The 25,989-nt window shown below is 41.9% G+C and overlaps 1 protein-coding gene and 1 long non-coding RNA gene across 5 annotated transcripts; one reads left to right on the top strand and one right to left on the bottom strand.

Annotated features, from left to right (window-relative positions):
- The first annotated feature begins 418 nt into the window (after nt 1-418).
- LOC311116998 lies at nt 419-3,136 on the top strand. Of its 4 annotated transcripts, none has more exons than XR_014611536.1 (8): nt 419-482; nt 1,165-1,232; nt 1,498-1,545; nt 1,768-1,819; nt 2,005-2,064; nt 2,327-2,400; nt 2,604-2,689; nt 2,902-3,136. It is a non-coding gene; the product is annotated as an uncharacterized lncRNA (long non-coding RNA). The 4 variants fall into 4 exon arrangements; XR_014611537.1 differs by having other exon boundaries at nt 2,327-2,404; XR_014611538.1 differs by lacking the exon at nt 2,005-2,064 and having other exon boundaries at nt 2,902-3,135.
- Nucleotides 3,137-7,588: 4,452 nt separating this feature from the next.
- On the bottom strand, nt 7,589-21,301 carry LOC311109327 (CTP synthase 1-like). The gene is made up of 17 exons (XM_084152171.1): nt 21,102-21,301; nt 19,799-19,971; nt 16,818-16,988; nt 16,357-16,457; nt 15,991-16,191; nt 15,783-15,863; nt 15,494-15,645; nt 14,856-14,988; nt 12,084-12,172; nt 11,683-11,777; nt 11,424-11,530; nt 11,237-11,333; nt 11,096-11,151; nt 10,909-11,005; nt 10,616-10,760; nt 8,745-8,829; nt 7,589-8,574 (listed from the first exon to the last, which is right to left on the bottom strand). The coding sequence occupies exons 2-16, from the start codon at nt 19,962-19,964 to the stop codon at nt 8,754-8,756; spliced, it is 1,767 nt and encodes a 588-aa protein (XP_084008297.1). The 5' UTR covers nt 19,965-19,971; nt 21,102-21,301; the 3' UTR covers nt 7,589-8,574; nt 8,745-8,753.
- Between the last annotated feature and the right edge of the window lie 4,688 nt (nt 21,302-25,989).

The following is a 25,989-nucleotide window of genomic DNA, read 5'->3' as shown; positions in this document are numbered from 1 at the left end:
AGGACGTCTGGACTAAATACTAGTGTGTGGCCTTTATCCCACTGACCTAAAATACTATAATCAACCTCAAGTGCCTTAATCCAAAGATCACAAGTGTTGGCACTGGCAGAAATCCATTGCTTTGTCTTGGTCAGAACTGCATTGGCCAGGCGTAATAAATTAGCAATAGCTTCAAGTGAAAATGTTTTTGTTTGCCTCTCTTCAAACAGGTATTTCTGGTTGGATATATATTTTTTTACCCCGTCTATTTTCGTTGTATTATTTGTTCATTATTTATGGTTAGTATTTTATCAAAAATTTATGCCACATTCTAGCATTGATAGCTATGTTGATAGCGGTCTATGGTTGACGGGAAACTTCATATCCCATCATACATCTCGTCCATGTGACACATGTGGCCCAATCGCCAGGTTGTCCCACACTATATAAACGAACAGACGGCGCGTTTCTATCTCTTCATTTCAAGCTAAAGAAATCAAAAGGTGAGTCACCAGCAAACGAGTTATCGCGTGACATCTCCGTTTATGTTGAAGTGAAAGCTTTTCAACTAATTTGCTAATATCACATTTTTTGGGAAAAGCACGTACGTGAATGTTAGAATGGGTTTTCTGGTGTTTTGCTACCGGTACCTAAAAGGGTAGGCTAACTTCCGGCGGGACCTACACGTTCTTGTGACCTAGTTGGCTATATAGCTAGCTAAGTCGGCAACTAAAGTAGTTGCTGTCAACCTTGTGAGCAAGTTAATGTTAATCGTAAAATTACATGTACCATTTCAAACATGTTAACCTACGCTAACTAGATACGCGTTCTTGTTAGCTAACTATGTTGGTCTGTGATTTCCACGTGGCCGCTGCTGCATGCGGCCCTTATCGAAGCCGATTCAGTCATCTCTTACGGCTGAATCAGTCAACAAAGGAGCCAAAAACATATTTTACCGACGGTCGCTGTAAAGTTGTTGTAACTTATCAGCAACAATTTGGGAAAGAACATTGACTTTTGTGCTTTTTATAGTGCGCTAGAAACTATGGCTAACCATGTCAAACATTCAGAGTAGATGGCTATGCTAGCTAACGTTACATTTTGTACAGTGAGTGTAGGCCCACACAGCTAGCTGGCTAAGGTTAGCCCTACTGAGCATACCTAACCATTGATCTCTGCTTCTAGGTGGACTTCAACAGGCATACGATGAACCCTGCCCAACCCAATATGGCTGCATTGCTACTGAAGCACAGGTGAGCAGTGTCAAAGAACCCATTCTAAAACCCAGGCACCTATCGAAGCCGTTCCTGCTTTCTTGTAGCACACACGGTCAACAGGATGCCAAAAACATTACTTTCACCGACGGTCGCTGTGCAGTTCAAAAGTAACTGACACCGCAACATTAAGGGAAAGGACATTCCATGTGCAATTGTACCTAGAACATTTTCATGTATTGGTCATATGACGGATGAAGTTGCAATCTAATTAGATTGCTTCCCTGTGCTCTCCACGTCAAAGGCATCTTCTGAGCAGACGGTGGATGATGAACAAATGGATATGCAGAAGGTACGTTTATTCTCGGAATGATTTCAAGATGTTTAACCATCAACTCTCATTCTGGCTGTGATGACACACTTGCCCTCACTTAGAGGAGTACCTCGTTGATGAGAATTTATAGTACTCGTCTGAGCCAAGATATTGCGCTGAGCTAATTTAATGTAAATTGTATGGTTTATACTATAAAGAGAATATGTAGCTTTTTTACCTGACTCCCAATTTCCTATACAGGCTTACAACCTCACTGAGATGGCTTGAGAATTAACCACTTGACATTCTGAAGGTAATTCAATGTTCCCCTATCATTCTGGCTGTGACCCACTTGCCCTCAGTGCCTTGATAATGAGAACATCTTCAGTACTCAAGCAGTCTATTGAATGTAATGTGTTGCGCTATAAATATCCACAATGCTTTGGAATGAAATTGAGCCTAGATTGACGTCCCACGATCTTCACTTTGTTTCATCAGTTCTCGTACCAACTGAAATGGCAGATGTGATGACCCAATCACCTTGGGACTGAACAGCTGGTAAGTCTCTTTTTAAAATAAACATTCCACTGTTGTCTGGTCCCAATGGTAGCATGCTATCCTAAGGACCCGGGCTCTGTTTGTAGCCTCTGGTTCTCCAAGTGCATGCCAGAAAAACGGGGAGTCTTTGACTGTCCTGACCTCTCTGTGCCTGAGGTAGTCACTCTACTGTCCTACAGATATTTAGCTGCAGCTTTGAACTGTGGGAATGCTGCCACTAGTGTAAATTGTGCACAGCTGAATTTCTCATGTCTTTCTGCAGGTATGGCGGTATAGGTGTGCCTCAACACTCTAGATGAAATGGCCCATCCAGGTCCCTGATGGGACTGGCCATCTGTAGGTATATACAGAATTGTCATGTTCTAGAAGAAAGTGCTTGTGGTTGATTTTCTTTGGTGGGCCTGGTGTGTTCTGAGCAATGATACCTTGTTTAATTATGTGACTGGTGGATGGAATATGCGGATATGGGACTTTCATTACGTCAAGGATAGGCTCTGATCTCTACATGTATATAATCTCAACTTTTCTTTTATTTGCAGGTCTTGCAACTGCCTCTGGGTGAAATGACTGTTGGCATTGACAAATTCCACTTTCACATTTATGTACTCTTACTCAGGGTTTTAAGGTATGTCAAATTGCTGCTTTGCCTCATGTGCGACTCACTGAACAGTCTTTGCAGGCTCTGGTATGTTCTGATCAATGATTGATACCTTTTAAAATGTGACTGTTGGATGAAACATGCGGATATGGGACTGAGATCAGAATGGCACCTTCAAAGTGTATATGATACAAATTGTCTCCTGCCACTAAAACAAGACTTCTTTCCAATATTCTCAGGTCTTGCGACAAGATGGTTGGCGTGAAGGCGGTTGAGGCCAGTCTGTTTCTCTTGCCAGCTACTTGTTGCCTTCTGGGATAATCAGGACATTGGTAGATGCAGTCTACCACGGCACACTTAGTAATTTATTAAGCCCTTTTACAGAAACTTGCATTTTTGTAACAAAGGTTGTACATCTTCTAACCCTGAAATGTATAAAGAACTTCACTTAATGAACTAAAGTTGTGATTGAGTTCTGTTTTTCTATCCATGTAAGACTAGCTCATTAGGGTCTCCCTAACTTCTTGTGGAAAGGTCTGTAAACTGGTACTGGGGGAAATATACTTCTCCCATGGGTAAAGAAATTCTAAAGGGGTGATATTAATAGTAATTTTGATCCGAATGTGCAAATTGTCACGCAAGGTAGATGGATTATGTTAATGGATAATAAACAGATATGGCTCATTAACATTTACGGACCAAATAATGATGATCCACACTTCTTTGACAATATGATAAACCCTGCAAGCAATTCAAGACAATATTATTATGGTGGGGGATTATAACTGTTTTAAATAGCTCAATGGACCGTAAAGGAAGTCACACTACAATCACCCACATGCTCTTATGGAAATCGTCAATGTCGTAGATATATGGAGGCTTAAATATCCTGATCTAGTGAGATATACACGGCACCAAAAGTTAGTGTTGATAGGGGACAGAATGCGGTCGGACCATCATAATTGGCATATACATTACTCTTACTGAATTTCCACGTGGGCGAGGATATTGGAAATTTAATCAAAGCCTATTGGATGATTTATTTTTAACTAGGACAAAGGAATTTATAACTGATTTTTTTCCCCACATAACATAGGTACAGCAAATCCCCTTATTGTATGGGGTGCCTTTAGAGGCCATGCAATTCAGGTCAAGAGTTTATACTAACAAAGGAAATAAAGTCGAACAGATGGCAATATAAACACAGAGGCTCAGAATAAATTAGAGAACTAAAAGAAATGGAGAAACTCAAAGATCAAGTGTAATATATTATAAAAAAATAAAGCAAACTGGATGGAATATGGGGTAAAATGCACATCTTCAACATAGGAATGCTACCAAAAATAATAATGAAACTGGTTACAATTGACTGAGTAACCCATGATTCACCAAATTATATTTTGAAGGAGGAAACAAGGTACTTTAAGCATATGCAGAGGAGGAACTTCTGGATGCAATTAAGACTTAGTCCGGGAACACTCCAGGGTTGGATGGCATACCAGTCGAAGTATACCAAACCTTTTTTGATTTTTTTACTAAGAGGACCGTTATTAGCATGTTTTAACCACTCCTATGTAAATTATCTGACACTCAAGAAGGTCTGATATTATTATTATTACTGAAACTGGATACAAGTGGAAAATATAAAGATCCAGTCCATTAAAAAAATTGGAGGCCCCTTACACTTCAGTGTTGTGATGCAAAATGTATAGCGCATAGAATAAAAAAGGTATTGTCGGACATTCATTCTAAATCACAGGTTTTTTACATGGAAGATACATTGGAGATAATATAAGGCAAGTATTGGAAACAATAGAACATTATGGAAAATCTGAGAAACCAGGCCTGTTATTCATAGAAGACTTCGAAAAGGCATTTGATAAAGTACGACTGGGGTTTATATATAAATGCCTGGAGCATTTCAATTTTGGTGAATCTCTTATAAAATGGGTCAAAATCATGTATAGTAACCCTTGGTGTAAAATAATGGCTATTTCTCAAAGTTTTAAACTGTTTTTCAGGTTGTCCACTATCGGCATATTTATTTATTGTGGCCATCGAGATGTTGGCTATTAAAATCAGATCCAACAACAATATCAGGGGATTAGAAATCCAGGGCGTCATTGTACGCTGATGATTCATGTTTTCTTTTAAATCCACAACTAGAATCACTCCACAGCCTCAGAGGATCTAGATACATTTTCTAACTATGGATTACAACCAAATTATGACAAATGTACTAGTAAGTATTGGATCAATAAAAAATACAATTTTTACATTGCCATGTAGTTTACCAATAAAATGGTCTGATGGTGATGTGGATATACTCGGAATACATATCCCAAAGGAAATAAATGATCTCACTTCAATAAATTATAATAGAAAGTTAGCAAAAATAGATAAGCTCTTGCTACCATGGAAAGGTAAATACCTGTCAATTTGTGGAAAAATCACCCTGATTAACTCTTTAGTATTATCCCAGTTTACCTATTTGCTTATGGTCTTGCCTACGCCTAACGAACAGTTGTTTAAATTATGAAAAAAAAATATTCAATTTTATTTGGAACGGCAAGCCAGACAAAATTAAACGGGCCTATTTATATGAATATGAATTCGGAGGACAGAAATTAAATATTAAAACAGACCTATCACTAAAAGCTTCAGTCATACAAAAGTTATACATAAATCCGAACTGGTTCTCTAGCAAATTAGTAAAATTGTCTCAACCAATGTTCAAGAATGGCCTTTTTCCCTTTATTCAGATTACAACCACTCACTTTCTGTTATTTGAAAAGGAAATCATCTCCCAGATATCACTATTTCTAAAACATAGCCATAGAAAGTTGGTTGCAATTTCAATTTAATCCTCCAGAAACAGAACAAATAATGCAACAAATATTGTGGTTAAACTCAAATATACTAATTGACAAAAACTTTTTTTTTTGTTGACAAATGTAAAAAAAAAGGTATAATCTTTGAAAATGATATCATCGGTAGGACTGGTGGAGTTGTCGCACATGCAGCTAACAAAAACATGGAAATGTCTGCTCTACCCAAAATTACAACCAAATAATTGCAGCCTTACCGCAAAAATGGAAGTGGAAGGAGGAGAAAGTAAGGAACTTGTCTGTCGGCCTTGCATTAAAGAACATCATTGGTTAAGGAAAACTGTGATAAATAAAAAAGTATATCAGTTTAATATATATATATATTTTTAAAGGATATGTGTATATATATACAGTGGGGAAAAAAAGTATTTAGTCAGCCACCAATGGTGCAAGTTCTCCCACTTAAAAAGATGAGGCCTGTCATTTTCATCATAGGTACACGTCAACTATGACAGACAAATTGAGAGAAAAAAAAAATCCAGAAAATCACATTGTAGGATTTTTAATGAATTTATTTGCAAATTATGGTGGAAAATAAGTATTTGGTCACCTACAAACAAGTAAGATTTCTGGCTCTCACAGACCTGTAACTTCTTCTTTAAGAGGCTCCTCTGTCCCCCACTCGTTACCTGTATTAATGGCACCTGTTTGAACTTGTTATCAGTATAAAATACACCTGTCCACAACCTCAAACAGTCACACTCCAAACTCCACTATGGCCAAGACCAAAGAGCTGTCAAAGGACACCAGAAACAAAATTGTAGACCTGCACCAGGCTGGGAAGACTGAATCTGCAATAGGTAAGCAGCTTGGTTTGAAGAAATCAACTGTGGGAGCAATTATTAGGAAATGGAAGACATACAAGACCACTGATAATCTCCCTCGATCTGGGGCTCCACGCAAGATCTCACCCCGTGGGGTCAAAATGATCACAAGAACGGTGAGCAAAAATCCCAGAACCACACAGGGGAACCTAGTGAATGATCTGCAGAGAGCTGGGACCAAAGTAACAAAGCCTACCATCAGTAACACACTACGCCGCCAGGGACTCAAATCCTGCAGTGCCAGACGTGTCCCCCTGCTTAAGCCAGTACATGTCCAGGCCCGTCTGAAGTTTGCTAGAGTGCATTTGGATGATCCAGAAGAGGATTGGGAGAATGTCATATGGTCAGATGAAACCAAAATAGAACTTTTTGGTAAAAACTCAACTCGTCGTGTTTGGAGGACAAAGAATGCTGAGTTGCATCCAAAGAACACCATACATACTGTGAAGCATGGGGGTGGAAACATCATGCTTTGGGGCTGTTTTTCTGCAAAGGGACCAGGACGACTGATCCGTGTAAAGGAAAGAATGAATGGGGCCATGTATCGTGAGATTTTGAGTGAAAACCTCCTTCCATCAGCAAGGGCATTGAAGATGAAACGTGGCTGGGTCTTTCATCTTGACAATGATCCCAAACACACCGCCCGGGCAACGAAGGAGTGGCTTCGTAAGAAGCATTTCAAGGTCCTGGAGTGGCCTAGCCAGTCTCCAGATCTCAACCCCATAGAAAATCTTTGGAGGGAGTTGAAAGTCCGTGTTGCCCAGCGACAGCCCCAAAACATCACTGCTCTAGAGGAGATCTGCATGGAGGAATGGGCCAAAATACCAGCAACAGTGTGTGAAAACCTTGTGAAGACTTACAGAAAATGTTTGACCTGTGTCATTGCCAACAAAGGGTATATAACAAAGTATTGAGAAACTTTTGTTATTGACCAAATACCCACCATAATTTGCAAATAAATTCATTAAAAATCCTACAATGACAATTTTTTTCCTCATTTGGTCTGTCACAGTTGACGTGTACCAATGATGAAAATTACAGGCCTCTCATCTTAAGTGGGAGAACTTGCACAATTGGTGGCTGACTAAATACTTTTCCCCCCCACTGTGTATGTGTATATATATATATATATATATATATATATATATATATATATATATATATATATATATATATATATATATATATATATATATATATATATATATAACATGGGGGATTGGAAGTGATGCAGACAATTACATTGATGGAAGTTACAATCTATCTGCAATATTAAGCCCCCCCCCAAATAAAAAAAACTGGTACTGTAGAATCTTACAGGTGGGTTTTTTGGTGTTTGAATCTAATGAATTTCAGGAGGGGACATTCAGCCTGTAACTTGCTCTATTCACATGAACTTACTTGAGGAGCTGGCCAATTACAGGAGACTAATCTAGTGTCACCCTACATAGGATTTTGATGGCCACACCTGGAATTACCCTCTATAGCAGACTGGGGCAGTGAACTTGAGTTATACGCAATGTCATTTTTAGGGGTACATGTACCCAGTTCAGCTGGAACTGGGCTGTTCCAATTCAGGGATTCATGATCTAAATCAAAATGAGCGATGGGTGTAAAGGAGGAACAGTGCTGGATATTGTCATAGTAATCCTGGATAGTCACAATACATCTCTATATAAACAGGTTGGAATCATTTCAATGGATCATCCATTTACAATTAAACCAGACCCCCATAATACTGCTATTACAAGTCCTGACCAATCCATTGGTTGTCATCTTAGTCCAGTGTCACTGCTGTGCATACAGCTCAATTAAGAAAATGCAGTCACAAATCTTTAGTACTGCATTACATTTTAGTCATTTAGCAGACTCTTATCCAGAGCGACTTACAGTTAGTGAGTACATACATTTTTCATACTGGCCCCCCGTGGGAAACGAACCCACAACCCTGGCGTTGCAAGTGTCATGCTCTACCAACTGAGCTACAGGTTACTACTGCATGTAACGACTTCTGAGGCCTGTTTGACCCATAATGACAGTTACATTTGATGGCTGCCTACCTTTTGGCAAGAGCATAGAACAATACTAACAATACTGTTCAGGGAGGTCAGGAAACATGTCTTAAAACTCATTTAGCCCTTTTGTGATGATCCTCCATTAAAAATGTTTCCTCTTTCAGCTCTTCATTGTTCGTTTCCCTCTGCAAGAAATAATGTTTGTGGGCAGATACATGGTTCCAGCAAATTATGGCTAATGAAGTTTGGTAGCCTAGAAACCATACTGACATGCTCCGTTTTACCAGCATATCAGTTTGAATTCCAGGCTTTAAAAAAGTCAAAGAATGAAAGTGTTTGTAGTGTCGTTGCCTACCTGTCACATTCAATCCTGTGAGATGTAGGGCTCAGCTATTTCAGAGTCTGGGGTGCTGCTGCCGCTCCGATCACTGTACGTGTCCCTAGGGAGAGAAATGGGATTCAGACTTGTTACACATATTACCAGTCAAAAGTTTGGACACCTACTTATTCAAGTGTTTATTTTTGCTATTTTCTATATTGTAGAATAATAGTGAAGACGAACTATGCAGTAACCAAAAAAAAGTGTTAAACAAATCAAAATGAGATTCTTCAAATAGGCACTCTTGGCATTCTCTCAACTAGCTTCACCTGGAATGCTTTTCCAACAATCTTGAAGGAGCTCCCACATGCTGAGCTCTTGTTGGCTGCTTTTCCTTCACTCTGCCGTCCAACTCATCCCAAACCATCTCAATTGGGTTGATGTCTGGGGATTGTGTAGGCCAGGTAATCTGATTCAGCACTCCCATCACTCTCCTTGGTAAAATAGCCCTTTCACAGCCTGGAGGTGTGTTGGAAAACATGATCTTCCCACTAAGCCCAAACCAGATGGGATGGCGTATCGCTGCAGAATGCTGTGGTAGCCATGCTGGTTAAGTGTGCCTTGACTTCTAAATAAATCAGACAGTGTCACCTGCAAAGCACCATAACACCCACACCGCGTCTCACAAAGACACAGCGGTTGGACCCAAACATCTCGAATTTGGACTCAAGCAATGGTCTAAATGTCCATTGCTTGTGTTTCTTGGCCCAAGCAGGACTCTTCTTATTGGTGTCCTTTAGTAGCGGTTTCTTTGCAGCAATTTGACCATGAAGGCCTGATTCACACAGTCCCCTCTGAACAGTTGATGTTGAGATGTGTCTGTTACTTGAACTCTGTGAAGCATTTATTTGGGCTGCAATTTCTGAGGCTGGTAACATTAATGAACTTATCCTCTGCAGCAGAGGTAACTCTGGGTCTTCCATTCCTGTGGCGGTCCTCATGAGAGCCAGTTTCATCATAGCGCTTGGATGGTTTTTGCGACTGCACTTGAAGGAACTTTCAAAGTCCTTGACGTTTTCCGTATTGACTGACCGTCGTTTCGCTTTGCTTATTTAAGCTATTCTTGCCATAATATGGACATGGTCTTTTACCAAATAGGGCTATCTTCTGTATACCCCCCATACCTTGTCACAACACAACTGATTGGCTCAAACGCATTAAGAAGGAAAGAAATTCCACAAATTAACTTTGAAGAAGGCACACCTGTTAATTGAAATGTATTCCAGGTGACTACCTCATGGCCCTCCTGTAGCTCAGTTGGTAGATCATGGCGCTTGCAACGCCAGGGTTGTGGGTTCGATTCCCACGGGGGGCCATTATGAAAAATGTATGCATTCACTAACTAAGTCGCTCTGGATAAGAGCGTCTGCTAAATGACTAAAATGTAATGAAGCTGGTTGATAGAATGCCAAGAGTGTGCAAAGGGTGGCTTTTTGAAGAATCTCAAATATAAAATATATTTACATTTGTTTAACACTTTTTTGGTTACTACATGATTCCATGTGTTATTTCATAGCTTTGATGTCTTCACTATTATTCTACAATGTAAAAAATAGTAAAAATTAAGAAAAACCCTTGAATGAGTAGGTGTGTCCAAACTTTTGACCGGTAGTGTATACACACACAACCTCCAACGCTATGTATTAGAACGGCATACTGTTACTATAAAATGTTTAAGTTCCACAGTACAATATTAAATTGAGGCAGTTCTCGTAACTATGCCTGTCCATTCATTGCCAGCATGGTTGCAGTCTTTCTACAGCAAAATTCAACACCGTTTTAAGATTCATTGATACGTGTATGGAATTTGGAATCATACTAATTCTAAGGGAATGTTCGGTGGTTACCGTGGAGACAGACGGCAGCCCTTCTGTAGGTAGCTTTGTAGTTTCCCGGCTGATGCCAGCAGGAGGCCAAAGTAGGGAGGCGATGGTTTGATGGGGCGAGAGGTGAACTCAGGATGATACTGCACCCCTACGAAATACGGATGATCTGGAAATAAAGCAGATAAGAAAAGATGGGGGTTAAGAGCTGTAGTTAATGTGAGGTGTGAGTATAAAGGCACGAGCAAACCAGGCCAACAACAATGTAGCGCTAATATTTTGTCCACTCACACACATGATCCCGGACACTCCCTTACCGTCTAGCTCAATGACTTCCATTCTCTCTCCTTCTACGTCTTGACCCACGAAGTGAAAGCCTTTCCCCTCAAAGTGCTCCTTCAGCTCTGGGTTCACCTGAGACAGGAACAGGAAACACATGGTAAGCACACTAGTGACACGTAGAAAGGATTTATAGAGAGAAAGTGATGTGAACCTCTGACAAACCTCAAAGCGATGTCTGTGTCTCTCATCCACATACTCAGGATCTCCGTAAAGTCTTCCTGCAATGAAACAACTATAAGCACAGAGCAGGTATATGGTGTGATTATGACACAGTGGCATTACTCTCAAAGTTTGGTCTCTTACTTAGTATACTGTTGGTGGTCTTGAAAATGGTCCGTCTCTTTCCCAGCCTCATGGTCCCGCCCATCTGCCCAGGATTGTGTTCTGGCATGTCAATCACCTAGAAAGAACCAGTAAGGAATCAGATTTCTGTTTGTTGGCCTTCACGACCAGTAAAGGGGAGGGGAGATCTTATTAAGGTGGAACCTACAACAGGATGCTTTGATTCTGGATCAAACTCTGTAGAGTTGGCATCTTCCCATTCTAGCACGTTCCTGGCAAATTCACACACAGCCAGCTGCATCCCTAGACACACACCTGTAAACACATACGAGTCAGGTTAACACTGCACATACATGAAGGAGTGTGAATAGAAAGCTTTAATTCCATCCTTAGGTGTAATTTGTTCCTTGATGTAAAGATTATTGCATCATCATGGCTGCCTGCCACCGATACAGCTCATTCTGTACCTAGGAAGGGTTTCTTCTGTTTGCGTGCCCAGTTGATGGCGTGCATCTTCCCCTCGGTCCCTCTGACTCCAAACCCTCCAGGAACCAGAATGCCACTGTGGAGAGAGGGAAACACCATCATGAACATAGTCACAATACTGACCCTGTTCACTACCAGTCCAACTGATGCCATATCTCAGTGTTTCCCAAAACTCTCCTTGCGTCCCCCCAGCCACTTCCACGATGTGTTTAAGTTCAGGCATACCCGATTCAACTGGATGAATCCGCTGTGCTGGTACTGGACTCCCATACATAAAATAAGTAGAACTAGCTACAGCTACAAGAAGAGGATTGGAAAACAATACCATAACAGGTGCCATCCCACCACTAGACCTTCCACCCCCTGACCCTACCATACTCACTCAGCACTGCAGAGTTTTTGCCACGCCTCGTGGTACTTCACAGGCTCCTCCTTCAGTGTGTTTGGCTCCAGGTCTGCCGAGTCAATATACTGAGAAAGAGATAGATGAGGGGAGGGGGAGATGTGAGAACAGGTTGCCATTTTAGGCATCTCATGACACGATCGGACGCATCTTATCCCATACTGATCAAAAATATAAAAACGCAACATGCAACAATTTCAACGATTTTACAGTTACAGTTCATAGAAGGAAAATCAGTCAATTTAAATAAAATTCATTAGGCCCTAATCTATGGATTTCACATGACTGGGCAGGGGCACAGCCATGTGTGGGCTTGGGAGGGCATAGGGCCACCCACTGGGGAGCCAGGCTAAGCCAATCAGAATGAGTTTTTCCCCACAAAACGGCTTTATTAAAAAACGGCCCCTCGATCCCGCAGGTGAAGAAGCTGGATGAGGAGGTCCTGGGCTGATGTGGTCTGCAGATATGTGGCCGGTTGGATGTACTGCCAAATTCTCTAAAATGACGGAGGCGGCTTATGGTAGAGAAATTAACATTCAATTCTTTGGCAACAGCTCTGTTGGACATTCCTGCAGTCAGCATACCAATTGCATGCTCCCTAAAAACTTGACTCATCTGTGGCATTGTGTTGTGACAAAACTGCACATTTTAGAGTGGCCTTTTATTGTACCCAGCACAAGATACACCTGTGTAATGATCATGCTGTTTAATCAGCTTCTTGAAATGCCACACCTGTCAGGTGGATGGATTATCTTGGCAAAGGAGAAATGCTCACTAACAGGGATGTAAACAAATTTGTGCACAAAATGTGAGCAATAAGCTTTTTGTGAGTATGGAACATTTCTGTGATCTTTTATTTCAGCTCATGAAAAATGGGACCAACACTTCACATGTTGCGTTTTATATTTTTGTTCAGTATAGCTATGACATGACTGCACAAACAAGTAAGACTTAAACATACAATCACACTTTATAGCAGCAATCTTCTTCCACCTTCTTCAAAATAAAACCTATTCATGAGGACATCCAAGCCAGAGGAACAGTATAATTTAGCCTTGCTGTGTAATAAACTAAATAGAAATCCTGTGAATGGCAGTGCATCTTCAAGGTAATTGTGGTTATAGGGCTGGTTTCCCAGACACCGATTAAGCATAATCCTGGACTAGAATGCGTTTTCTACATTGAAAGTGTGTTTTAGTCCAGGACTAGTCTTATTATAAACTCAGCAAAAAAATAAACGTCCTCTCACTGTCGTGTTTATTTTCAGCAAACTTAACTTGTGTAAATATTTGTATGAACATAACAAGATTCAACAACAGACATAAACTGAACAAGTTCCACATACATGTGACTAACAGAAATGGAATAATGTGTCTCTGAACAAAGAGTAACAGTCAGTATCTGGTGTGGCCACCAGCTGCATTAAGTACTGCAGTGCATCTCCTCCTCATGGACTGCACCAGATTTCCCAGTTCTTGCTGTGAGATGTTACCCCACTCTTCCACCAAGGCACCTGCAAGTTCCCGGACATTTCTGGGGGGAAATGGCCCTAGCCCTCACCCTCCGATCCAACAGGTCCCAGACGTGCTCAATGGGATTGAGATCCGGGCTCTTCGCTGGCCATGGCAGAACACTGACATTCCTGTCTTGCAGGAAATCATGCACAGAACGAGCAGTATGGCTGGTGGCATTGTCATGCTGGAGGGTCATGTCAGGATGAGCCTGCAGGAAGGGTACCAAATGAGGGAGGAGGATGTCTTCCCTGTAACGCACAGCGTTGAGATTGCCTGCAATGACAACAAGCTCAGTCCGATGATGCTGTGACACACCGCCACAGACCATTACGGACCCTCCACCTCCAAATCGATCCCGCTCCAGAGTACTGGCCTCGGTGTAACGCTCATTCCTTCGACGATAAACGCGAATCCGACCATCACTCGTGGTGAGACAAAACCGCGACTCGTCAGTGAAGTGCACTTTTTGCCAGTCCTGTCTGGTCCAGCGACGGTGGGTGTGTGCCCATAGGCGACGTTGTTGTCGGTGATGTCTGGTGAGGACCTGCCTTACAACAGGCCTACAAGCCCTCAGTCCAGCCTCTCTCAGCCTATTGCGGACAGTCTGAGCACTGATGGAGGGATTGTGCGTTCCTGGTGTAACTCGGGCAGTTGTTGTTGCCATCCTGTACCTGTCCCGCAGGTGTGATGTTCGGATGTACCGATCCTGTGCAGGTGTTGTTACACGTGATCTGCCACTGCGAGGACGATCAGCTGTCCGTCCTGTCTCCCTGCAGCGCTGTCTTAGGCGTCTCACAGTACAGACATCGCAATTTATTGCCCTGGCCACATCTGCAGTCCTCATGCCTCCTTGCAGCATGCCTAAGGCACATTCACGCAGATGAGCAGGGACATCTTTCTTTTGGTGTTTTTCAGAGTCAGTAGAAAGGCCTCTTTAGTTTTCATAACTGTGACCTTAAATTGCCTACAGTCTGTAAGCTGTTAGTGTCTTAACGACCGTTCCACAGGTGCATGTTCATTAATTGTTTACGGCTCATTGAACAAGCATGGGAAACAGTGTTTAAACACTTTACAATGAAGTTTTCATTTTTTTTTTTACGAATTATCTTTGAAAGACAGGGTCCTGAAAAAGGGACGTTTCTTTTTTTGCTGAGTTTATGTCCAGGAAACCGGCCAGTAGTGCCTTTCCAAGTGTGTAGTTTGTACATGTGTTTTAGCATGGCTGTGTGCATTTTACCTTGATCTCCAGTTTGTGGCTGATGGCTAAGGCAGAGTGTTCTAGAGCTTTGATGACTGACGCGTAGGAGTCTGTGAACTTGGTGTATTTCCCCACCAGGGCTATAGAACACTGCTCTAGGAGCCTGTCTGACCTGGGATTCAAACACACACCATAGGCAAAGTTATATGCCGCGTTTAAAACTGAGAACTCTGAAATCTCCGACTTCAGTGCGTTCAAGACAACTGGGAACGTCATGATTTGACCTCGTTTTTTCCCCCAAGAGTTCCCAGTTGGTTTAAAGCACCAATAATCTGAATACAGGTCACGCCATAGTGCTGCAATACAACAGGTGAATAGGCAGAGCACCCAAACAGCGTAATTACACATCTCTGTAGTTCTCATCCAGATATGTAGTTCTTTATCCAGAGGTCAAACTCAAACGTGGTGGGTCTAAATCAGGGTTGTTCAATTCCGGTCCTGGAGGGTCGACACACTACTGTTTTTGTTTCTACAGGTCTGAATTAGTCCCTTATTAGAAGGACCGACAATGAACAGCCCTGGGCCCGGTTTTTTGGGGAAACCGAGCCCTGGTCTAAATAATTGAGTGCTACCAGTCCCAGAGACTGCCTGCCCACACACCTGTCAGACACACCCACCTGTCAGACATCTCCTTCCACTTGGTGAGCATCTTCCTGGGGCGTGTCTCTATAGGAAGGTCTAGTCTCTGACAGAAGTAGCCCACCACCCCCTGGTTCTCCAGTAGCAGAGGCACTCTGTAGATGGACGACACATCTGCCACGCAGATCACCTGGGGGAGGAGGGGAGAGCACACACTCAGTCACAACTAGAGGATTCAGTGGTGCTTCTTTATTCATCTTTCCTTGAAGATTTATTGAGCCAGTGTCGTGTTCCATCCTAGCGTATGACTGTAGGATCAGGTCTTACCTGTTCAGGTTCTACATGACAGAACATGGAGATTTTCTCTTTGACGGAGTTCTCCAGGGGAGTGGAGCAGCGACACATGATCTGGAGGGTATTGAGAACACAAACACAATTAGCAAACAAGACAATCCTTGCACTAAATGTACAGAAAAGTGGTTATGACTGTCATAACTTGCTATGCTTAGAAAAACTTGGGTTAATTTTAACTCACCAGATCAGGAGACAGGCCCAGTCCTCTGAGCTCTCTGACACTGTTCTGAGTGGGTTTGGTCTTCTGCTCTCCTGTGGCACTGGGCTGTGGTACCAGGCTGACGTGGATGTTACAGAAGTTCTCTCTCTTCACCTTGAACTGGAACTGCCTGAAGGCTTCGATGAAAGGCATGCTCTCGATGTCTCCCACAGTGCCTCCTAGCTGTACACATAAACAGACATACCGGTAAATACATTACACAGGAATACAACTAGTCTACCCAGCCTGAAATTACTCCTCAAGTACATGTCACACTAATATCAAACCAAGCAACGTTCTCTGGAAGTCATTGATCTACCATTGTTTACCATACCCATAATCTCTTACCTCGATGACACAGATCTGAGGCTCCACACCGTCATCGTCAACAGGTACTCTGGCCTGACGCATCACCCACTCCTGGATGGCATCAGTGATGTGGGGCACCACTGCAAGGACACACCAAACAGGGACAGTTAGTCTGGAGAAGTAGAGAAAATGACAAGAGAACTTGATAGCTCATATCCTTCCTCTTTATCATTGGTTCTTCGTAGGATATCGGACTGAGGTCAGAACTGCCATGTCACACAAGCTAAATCAAATGCACATCAAGTATTCAACAAGGGTCTGCTCCTGTATACCCAGTCTCTCTCCCAGCATGACTATGTTTTACCCTGTATAGTCTTTCCCAGGTAGTCTCCTCTTCCTGTTGATGACAGACTGGTAGCTCTTCCTCTAACCCTTGTATATACACTGTTTCTACCAGTCATCCAAGCCCTTATCCCGCACCGTCTTATAGGGAGTCTTACCCTGTACGGTCTTTCCCAGGTAGTCTCCTCTCCTCTCCTTGTTGATGACAGACTGGTAGATTTTGCCTGTGGTCAGGTTGTTGTCTTTGGTCAGTCTGATGTCCAGGAACCTCTCGTAGTTCCCCAGGTCCAGATCCACCTCACCCCCATCGTCCAGCACAAACACCTCACCTGGAGGGAGACCAGAGGAACAGGGTTAAAACACCTCACCTGAAAGAAGTCGAGTGGCATGGTTAAAACCCTAGCCAACACGCAAACATTACATTTACATTTGAGTCATTTAGCAGACGCTCTTATCCAGAGCGACTTACAGTTAGTGAGTGCATACATTTTTCATACGTAGACACAGAGAGAGGGACATGATTCTGTATATTTGAATGGATGTTCACGTCTCCATCTGTATCGATGTTGATCTAAACCAGGGGTATTAAACTCTTCCAGAGGTCCAGAGCCTGCTGGTTTTCTGTTCCACCTGATAATTAATTGCACCCACCTGGTTTCCCAGGTCTAAATCAGTCCCTGATTAGAGGGGGACAAAGAAAAAAATGCAGTGGAACTGGCTTCGAGGTCCGGAGTTAAATTTGAGGGATTTTTTTAAAATTTGAGTCATTTAGCAGACGCTCTTATCCAGAGCGACTTACAGTTAGTGAGTGCATACATTTTCCTTCATTTTTTTTTTCTTTCATACTGGCCTCCCGTGGGAATCGAACCCACAACCCTGGCGTTGCAAGCGCCATGCTCTACCAACTGAGCTACACGGGATCTAGACTATTGATGTTGAGGTACCCTTCTGTATACACAGGACACCAAGACACATTCCTAGTAACATTTATTGTATGGCAATAACATTTTATGATTCTGACAACTGTGTTTGAGCAAAGAAAGTAATTCCATAACAAACAGAGAATAGTACTTGGGAGGCCTCATCATGGCATATGAGAATTACGGCTCTCAGACTTTTTTTATTTATTTTATTTCACCTTTATTTAACCAGGTAAACCAGTTGTGAACAAGTTCTCATTTACAACTGCGACCTGGCCAAGACAAAGAAAAGCAGTGCGATAAAAACAACAACAGAGTTACACATGGGATAAAACAAAACAGAGTCAATAACACAATAGAAAATATATATACAGTGTGTGCAAATGTGGTAAGTTATGGAGGCAAGGCAATAAATAGGCCATAGTGCAAAATAATTACAATTTAGTATTAACACTGGAGTGATAGATGTGCAGAAGAAGATGTGCAAATAGAGATACTGGGGTGCAAATGAGCAAAATATATAACAATATGGGGATGAGGTAGTTGGGTGGGCTAATTACAGATGGGCTGTATACAGGTGCAGTGATCGGTAAGCTGCTCTGACAACTGATGCTTAAAGTTAGTGAGGGAGATAAGAGTCTCCAGCTTCAGAGATTTTTGCAGTTCGTTCCAGTCATTAGCAGCAGAGAACTGGAAGGAATGGCGGCCAAAGGAAGTGTTGGCTTTGGGGATGACCAGTGAGATATACCTGCTGGAACGCATACTACGGGTGGGTGTTGCTATGGTGACCAATGAGCTAAGATAAGGCGGGGATTTGCCTAGCAGTGATTTATAGATGACCTGGAGCCAGTGGGTTTGGCAATGAATATGTAGTGAGGGCCAGCCAACGAGAGCGTACAGGTCACAATGGTGGGTAGTATATGGGGCTTTGGTGACAAAACAGATGGCACTGTGATATACTACATCCAATTTGCTGAGTAGAGTGTTGGAGGCTATTTTGTAAATGGCATCGCGAGTGGCGCAGTGGTCTAAGGCACTGCATCGCAATGCTAGCTGTGCCACTAGAGATCCTGGTTCGAATCCAGGCTCTGTTGTAGCCGGCCGTGACCGGGAGACCCATGGGGCGGCGCACAATTGGCCCAGCGTCGTCTAGGGTAGGGGAGGGAATGGCCGGCATGGATGTAGCTCAGTTGGTAGAGCATGGCGTTTGCAACGCCAGGGTTGTGGGTTCGATTCCCACGGGGGTATGAAAAATAAAAAAATTATGTATGCACTCACTAACTGTAAGTCGCTCTGGATAAGAGCGTCTGCTAAATGACTAAAATGTAAATGTAAGTCAAGAATCGGTAGGATAGTCAGTTTTACGAGGGCATGAGTGAAGGAGGCTTTGTTGCGAAATAGGAAGCCGATTCTAGATTTAACTTTGGATTGGAGATGCTTAATGTGAGTCTGGAAGGAGAGTTTACGGTCTAACCAGACACCTAGGTATTTATAGTTGTCCACATATTCTAAGTCAGACCCACTGAGAGTAGTGATTCTAGTCGGGCAGGCGGGTGCAAGCAGCGTTTGATTGAAGAGCATGCATTTAGGTTTACTAGCGTTTAAGAGCAGTTGGAGGCTACGGAAGGAGTGTTGCATGGCATTGAAGCTCGTTTGGAGGTTTGTTAACACAGTGTCCAATGAAGGGCCAGATGTATATAAAATGGTGTCATCTGCGTAGAGGTGGATCTGAGAGTCACCAGCAGCAAGAGCGACATCATTGATATACACAGAGAATAGAGTCGGCCCGAGAATTGAACCCTGTGGCACCCCCATAGAGACTGCCAGAGGTCCAGACAACAGGCCCTCCGATTTGACACATTGAACTCCATCTGAGAAGTAGTTGGTGAACCAGGCGAGGCAGTCATTTGAGAAACCAAGGTTATTTAGTCTGCCAATAAGAATGTGGTGATTGACAGAGTCAAAAGCCTATAATATCATTGACAGTGTAGTATCAACCTATAATAGTTAGTTAGCATTTTCTTCTGTTTCATGACCCTGGACTCACCGTTGAGAAGCACTGGTGTAGATCATGCATGGCATAAAACTATTTTGTGAACCAAGTTACACCGCATACACATAAGACATATCTCAAACTGATGGGATACAGAACATAGAAATCGAATTACATTTTCATAGAACTCACTATTTCTATGATAAAGAACATCTCCTTAACTCACCATGCTCGTACGGAGAGAAGGTCCCTGCATCTATGTTGATGTAGGGGTCAATCTTGATGGCGGTGACACGCAGACCACATGACTTGAGGATGGTTCCCATGCTGGATGCGATGATGCCCTTCCCGATGCCTGAGATGACACCACCAGTGACCAGGATGTACTTCATTGTGGCACTGGGTAGGACACAATAATACGGATAATTTATCAATGTACAATACTGTAGTTAATTGGTTATAGTAGCTACTTGAGGCGGCAGGTAGCCTAGAAGTTGGAGAGGTGCGCCAGCAACTGGAAATGTTCCTGTTCAAATCCCAAGTCCGACTGGGAGGATTCTAGGTATCCTACACCTAGATGCCATCTCCTGCCGTTGTGCCCTTGAGCAAGGAACTTTAGCCCTGTCTTTTTACTTTAGTGTGGCTCAACCAGGCAAGTCAACCCCTCAGATGTTGATTACAAAATACTCTAGAGCAATTTTTTCACCATCTGAGGGGTTGACTTGCCTGGTTGAGCCACACTAAAGTAAAAAGACAGGGCTAAAGTTCCTTGCTCAAGGGCACAACGGCAGGAGATGGCATCTAGGTGTAGGATACGTAGAATCCTCCCAGTCGGACTTGGGATTTGAACAGGAACATTTCCAGTTGCTGGCGCACCTCTCTTGCTTGCTGATTTAAATCGTTCTGTCAGCTTTACCACTGACAAGGTGCACGGTGGTACAGTACATGCAAAGACGGTACAGTATGAGAAACTATGTGGTACCGTACCTGCGTGGTGGCTACATCGCTCAGAGAAATAAAGGACAAAGAGGGCGCGCGCATCTAAGGGATCATCGTTACTTTTTTCTAATTCTTTTAAATAGGAAATCTAGCTACTCAGTGGTTACAACAACCAAGTAAATGCAACAATGTACAACAATTGAGTTCGTTAATAAATATCGCAGTTAGCCCACGTGCCAAAGTTGTAACACGAGATCCCTAATAGTGGTACAGGTCTTGCAACATATAACGTAACGTTAGCTATCTACAGCACAGTTAGCTTGCTATCCTATCCCATTATCAGTAACTTTGAGCCACACTAGCCGGCTAGCTAGCTAAACTGAATCCTAACCTAGGACAATGCATCGATGTACCACGCGCCCAAACCTGTCATAATACAGTACAAGGAATATATAAAATGCTGACTCCAAGGTCACCTAGCCCGAGGATGCCATCATCATCAATTGACTCCATCGCGTCAATTGAGCTAACAACAGGCTAGGCTACCTCAGGGCTGTAGTAATGTTCACAAAGCATGTTTTTGAACTCACCAAAAAGAAATGGTGCACCGCGGTCAAATGGTAAATCTTTGGACTTGATTGATTTTAAATTGTCAATGTATATCAATTTTAATTATTTCCTAAAATCTCGAATTCAAAAAAAGTAATTTAATTAAAATGTACTATCCATCCACTCCAAGTTCCAACACGTGTTGATTTGCAAATCTACTACCAGAGCACTACAGAAAAGACGCGCGACTAAGGGTGGCCTTGTGGTCGAGGACCCCAAGGTTGCGTAGGATCTGCGCATGCACCACGCTGGAAATGTAAGTATTGTATTCTGATTTTTTCTGGGTTTAAGCTATATCAATATGCCAATCGTTATTGCAATTGTTTTGTTATTTCTACATTTCATCATAATTGCATGATTGTGAGTAAAATAGTCAAATGATTTCCGATACAAACCAGATTACGCCGAACAATCCACATGATTGTGGACGTGCGTGTTTACAGTTTATGATGAGCAGGGTAACCGGCAGGTGGCGGTGTTGCGCCATCTAAAACCTTGCTGGCTGCTTTGACGGTCTGTACATGGCAGAAAAATGCAATAAATACATTAGGAAACAATCAACTTTGTCTTTAATGCATATACATATTTTGAAAATATATTATATATTCTGCAGTGGAGGGAGTACAATAGCGGTGCAATGCCTCTTCGCTCTACCCCTGGTACCTAGGCCTTTATAATTCTGTTTACATGTAAACACAAGATCACATCCACTTTCAAACTCATCTGTTCTACCTGGGGGTAGGTTGACTGAGTTTTTTTAAACTTTTTTTTTTTTTACAAATTTTTTTGTTGGGGGGGGGGGGGGGGGGGTTACAGGTACATTCTCCATTTCAAATGATACGTTTATAAAACATGTACTAGTAAGCTGCCACTCAAATGAAGAAGAAAAAAATACAGAGTTTAAGTCATAATAAATTCAGTATAAACAGGAAAAGAAAAAAAAAAGAAGTGGGCCTCAACCCCCAACCTCCCATCCCATTCCCCCATCCCACCTAGCCAACATGTCTCCATCCAAATCCCACCCCCCTCTCCCGGAAACCTTCCCACCCCCCTAGCAACTAGGGTTGCTCATCAGGCAACCCCCACCCACCCTCCCGCCACCCCTCCCTGAGACCAGAGAAAACCTTCCCCATGCCACCCCTTTCTTGTGGGCCTGCAAGCAAAGAAAGTAAAAAAAGATTAAAGTAGGTATATACACTGACTGTATAAAGTATTAGAAACAAGTGCTCTTTCCATGACATAGACTGACCAGGTGAATCCAGCTGAAAGCTACGATCCCTTATTGATCCCTTACATGTTTGTTTGTATGTGTTGGGCTTTATGAATTGTTCATTTGTATGTGTTGGGCTTTAGCTGAGATAATTCTTTAGAGTCAAGTATATTTGTCCAGGCCTCAATTGTTCCTTGACTAGAACCATTAATTCTCGCTGTCCATAATTAGAATTGTATAACTTCTAATAGTAACTTTATCCACTGGCGAATTGGGAGAGAGTGAGGTGATTGCCATCTAAGAGCCAACATATTTTTTTGCGGCAGTGCTGCCTGCCAGCAGTAATCTTCTCTGATTTATTGAGAGATTCAAGGAGCTATCATCGTTAAGTGACATAATAGATGCAAATAATTCAATATTTACATTCATGCACTTCAAAATATATTTTTAAACATTTACCCTAGAAACATTTTACTGAAGGGCACTCCCACATCATATAGAGGAATGTGCCTTCCTGATTCAGGGAACAGTGAAAAGATGGGAGTTGGGGCCAATTTAATCGTAAAATGTTTCCATGGTGTTAAATACAGTTTGTGAGCAAACTTAAAATCTATCAATTGATGGTTCGGATTACGGGATGCCAAGGTCATCTTTTTCCATATTCTGTTCCAGTTAAAGGGTTGTTCAGATTCAATTAGATCTGTGGACCATACTTTTTTAATGGCTAGCTCAGAATATGAGCTTTCCAAAAGTTGACCAGATCATTTATTTATAAACAACATAATTGGATGGTTCGGTAGTTGGGTTTCACAAGGGTCTCCATAGGCCAGCATAGCTGACCTAAATTGTAAATATAGAAAAAAGGATTTGCCTGGTAATGTGTATGTATCTTTCAAGTCTTAGAATGCTTTCAAACCATTACTGTCCATGATATCGGCAAGGGTACGGGTTCCACATTTGGACCACTGGAGGGATGCGAAAGGCCACCATTTTAATTCCCAGTTACATTGTTTTTACATTTTGTGCCAAATAGAAATTGTGTGAGCAATAATAGGACCAATGCATAGTTTACATTGTTTAAGGGATAAATCAGTGAAGACCACCTCTTCCAGGGCAATAGGAACACCATATTTTTCTCTATACTCAGCCAGGGGGCAGAAGAATCATGTCTAAACCAATTTAGGATTGGGCGAAATGCTAGTGCCTGGAAATATTATTTAATGTTTGGTACGGATAGTCCTCCTACATCTTTCCCTTTTTGTAGGTTTGTTAATTTTATCTAGGATTGTTTAGCCTACCGTGCCATATACATTTAGAAAATGGCATTATTAATTTTGGATCGCCTTGTCTGCTGCTTCTAGTGATTCTGAATGGAGCAGAGCAGATATTGCCTGTTATAACTATGGCTGAGGGATTGGCATATAGCATCTGAATCATATGAATCCTCCCGGAGGACCTGAGCCCTAGGACCATGCCTCAGGACTAGCTGGCCTGATGACTCCTTGCTGTCCCCAGTCCACCTGGTCGTGCTGCTGCTCCAGTTTCAACAGTTCTGCCTGCGGCTATGGAACCCTGACCTGTTCACCGGACGTGCTACCTTGTCCCGGACCTGCTGTTTTCAACTCTCTCTCTCTACCGCACCTGCTATTTCAACCTCTAAATGCCCGGCTATGAAAAGCCAAGTGACATTTACTGTGCTGACCTGTAGCAACCTCTACAACCACTGTGATTATTATTTGACCCTATTGGTCATCTATGAACGTTTGAACATCTTGGAGAAAAATCAAAAACTTTTTCTGTATCGAGAAATATTACAGGCCAAGGAGCTGTTGTTTCTGATGAAGCATTTAAAATATGTAATAGTCAATTGAGGTAATCCGGGGATAAACGTTTTTTTAACAAACCGGCTTTGTTCCGTGTGGAACAATTTTGGTAAGTAAGTGTCTAGACTTAACCACAACATTTTGGAAAACAGTTTAATATCTGTGTTCATCAAAGATAGGGGAAGATAGTGAGAACACTGGGTGGCATCCTTACCTTTTTTTGTGAACGGCTTTGTTAATCATTTCATGCAATAGTGGACCTAATTGATTAAAAAATGTTAAATAGACCTCAGGAGGAATACCGTCCCATCCAGGCGATTTGCCTTTATTCATGCTATCCAATGCCCTTTTGAGTTCATTGAGAGAGATTTGGTCTCCCAGCGAGGTGGCTTCCTCTGTTGAAAGAAGAGCTCTAAATTATTTTAGAAAGGACTTAGTCTGGCTTGGTGTGGATTTACAATCAGAGGTGTACAGTTGAAGCTGGAGAATCTTTGATTGATTAATTTAGGTTCTGATAGTAATTCCCCTGTTTCAGAATCAATATTTTTATTTTTTTAGGGGGTAGATCAGCTTTAATATTTAATATTGCAGATAGATTGTAACTTCCATTAATGTAATTCAGATTCAATAATTGCTATATCAGCTAATTGATCATTACTGCATAGCTTGTTGGCCAGTAAACAACTAGGACGATTGTCATGGAAAAAATTGTTGAGTCTAACTCGATGGATGGCAAATTCTGCTCTCTGTCTTATCAATAAATTAAGTTTGTCTTGACTTTGGAAAGAGTAATATCTATCGAGGTCTGAAATGAGTGTTTGTTGAGAACGCTCTAATGCAGTTAACAACATTTCCAATTCTGATATCTTTTTTAATTGTGATTTATTCAACCCATATACAAATGCAGTTGCATTATTTTTAATAAAGCCTTTGGTGGCATCCCATAGAATCCGGGGGTCATCGACTGAATTTTTGTTAATTATTATGAATTCATTCAATTCAGTTTCAAATTATTCACAGAAAGTAATGATTTTGTAATAAGGATACATTAAAGCGCCATCTTGTGGCTCTTTTAGGAAATTCAGAAATGTTTAACTGGCAGTAGTAAGCATGATGATCAGATAGGCTCATATGTCAAATTTCTATTTTCTTGATTGAAGAAAATAGAGGAGTAGATCATGGTATTAAATGGATTCAGGAGAATGTTTTGTGCCCGTTTGAATGGAAAGTGTCCTCTTTGGCTTTAGGGTTATGAGCTTGCCAGGCATCAATGAGGTTGTAATCAGAGAGTATATGTTGGAGAGCATTAGTTGCCTGTGGATTGTAATTGGTCTTACTAGATTTGTCCCACATGTCCAAAATGGCATTCATGTCTGTCCCAATATCCAGTTGGAATTCAATTAATTCTAACAATATGCTCTTCAGAGAATCAAAAAACTTGGAGCATACACATGAATAAAGGCAATTTTTGTTCCATTATGGATATATTTAAGGAAAGTGATTCTGCCTTCTTGGTCTTCACCTTTACCAAGGATGGTGATTGTGAGTTTCTTATGTATCAGTATGATTACACCCTTAGTTTTGTTTGGGGCTGATGAACAAGCAGCCAGTTTGTGCAAATGGTTCTCTATTCTATGTGAGTCCTTTTGGAGTTGGTGTGTTTCTTGAAGAATTGCTACAGTATATCAATATGGTTTCTTGCTAGTGATATGTTGATGTGCTTCCAAGCATGCAGGCAGTTTATCAGGGTACAGCAGAAGTCGGCTGGAGTTGAGCTAGGGCTGTGTACGGAAAAAGAGGTCGGATGTAGAAACCAGTTTTCCTGTGTGGGGCACA

Source organism: Coregonus lavaretus (genome assembly GCF_964263955.1).
Source record: "Coregonus lavaretus genome assembly, chromosome: 3".
NCBI classification, from domain to species: Eukaryota; Metazoa; Chordata; class Actinopteri; order Salmoniformes; family Salmonidae; genus Coregonus; species Coregonus lavaretus.
Note: the sequence above shows the minus strand (reverse complement) of the source record. Positions and strands in the feature narration are given on the sequence as shown.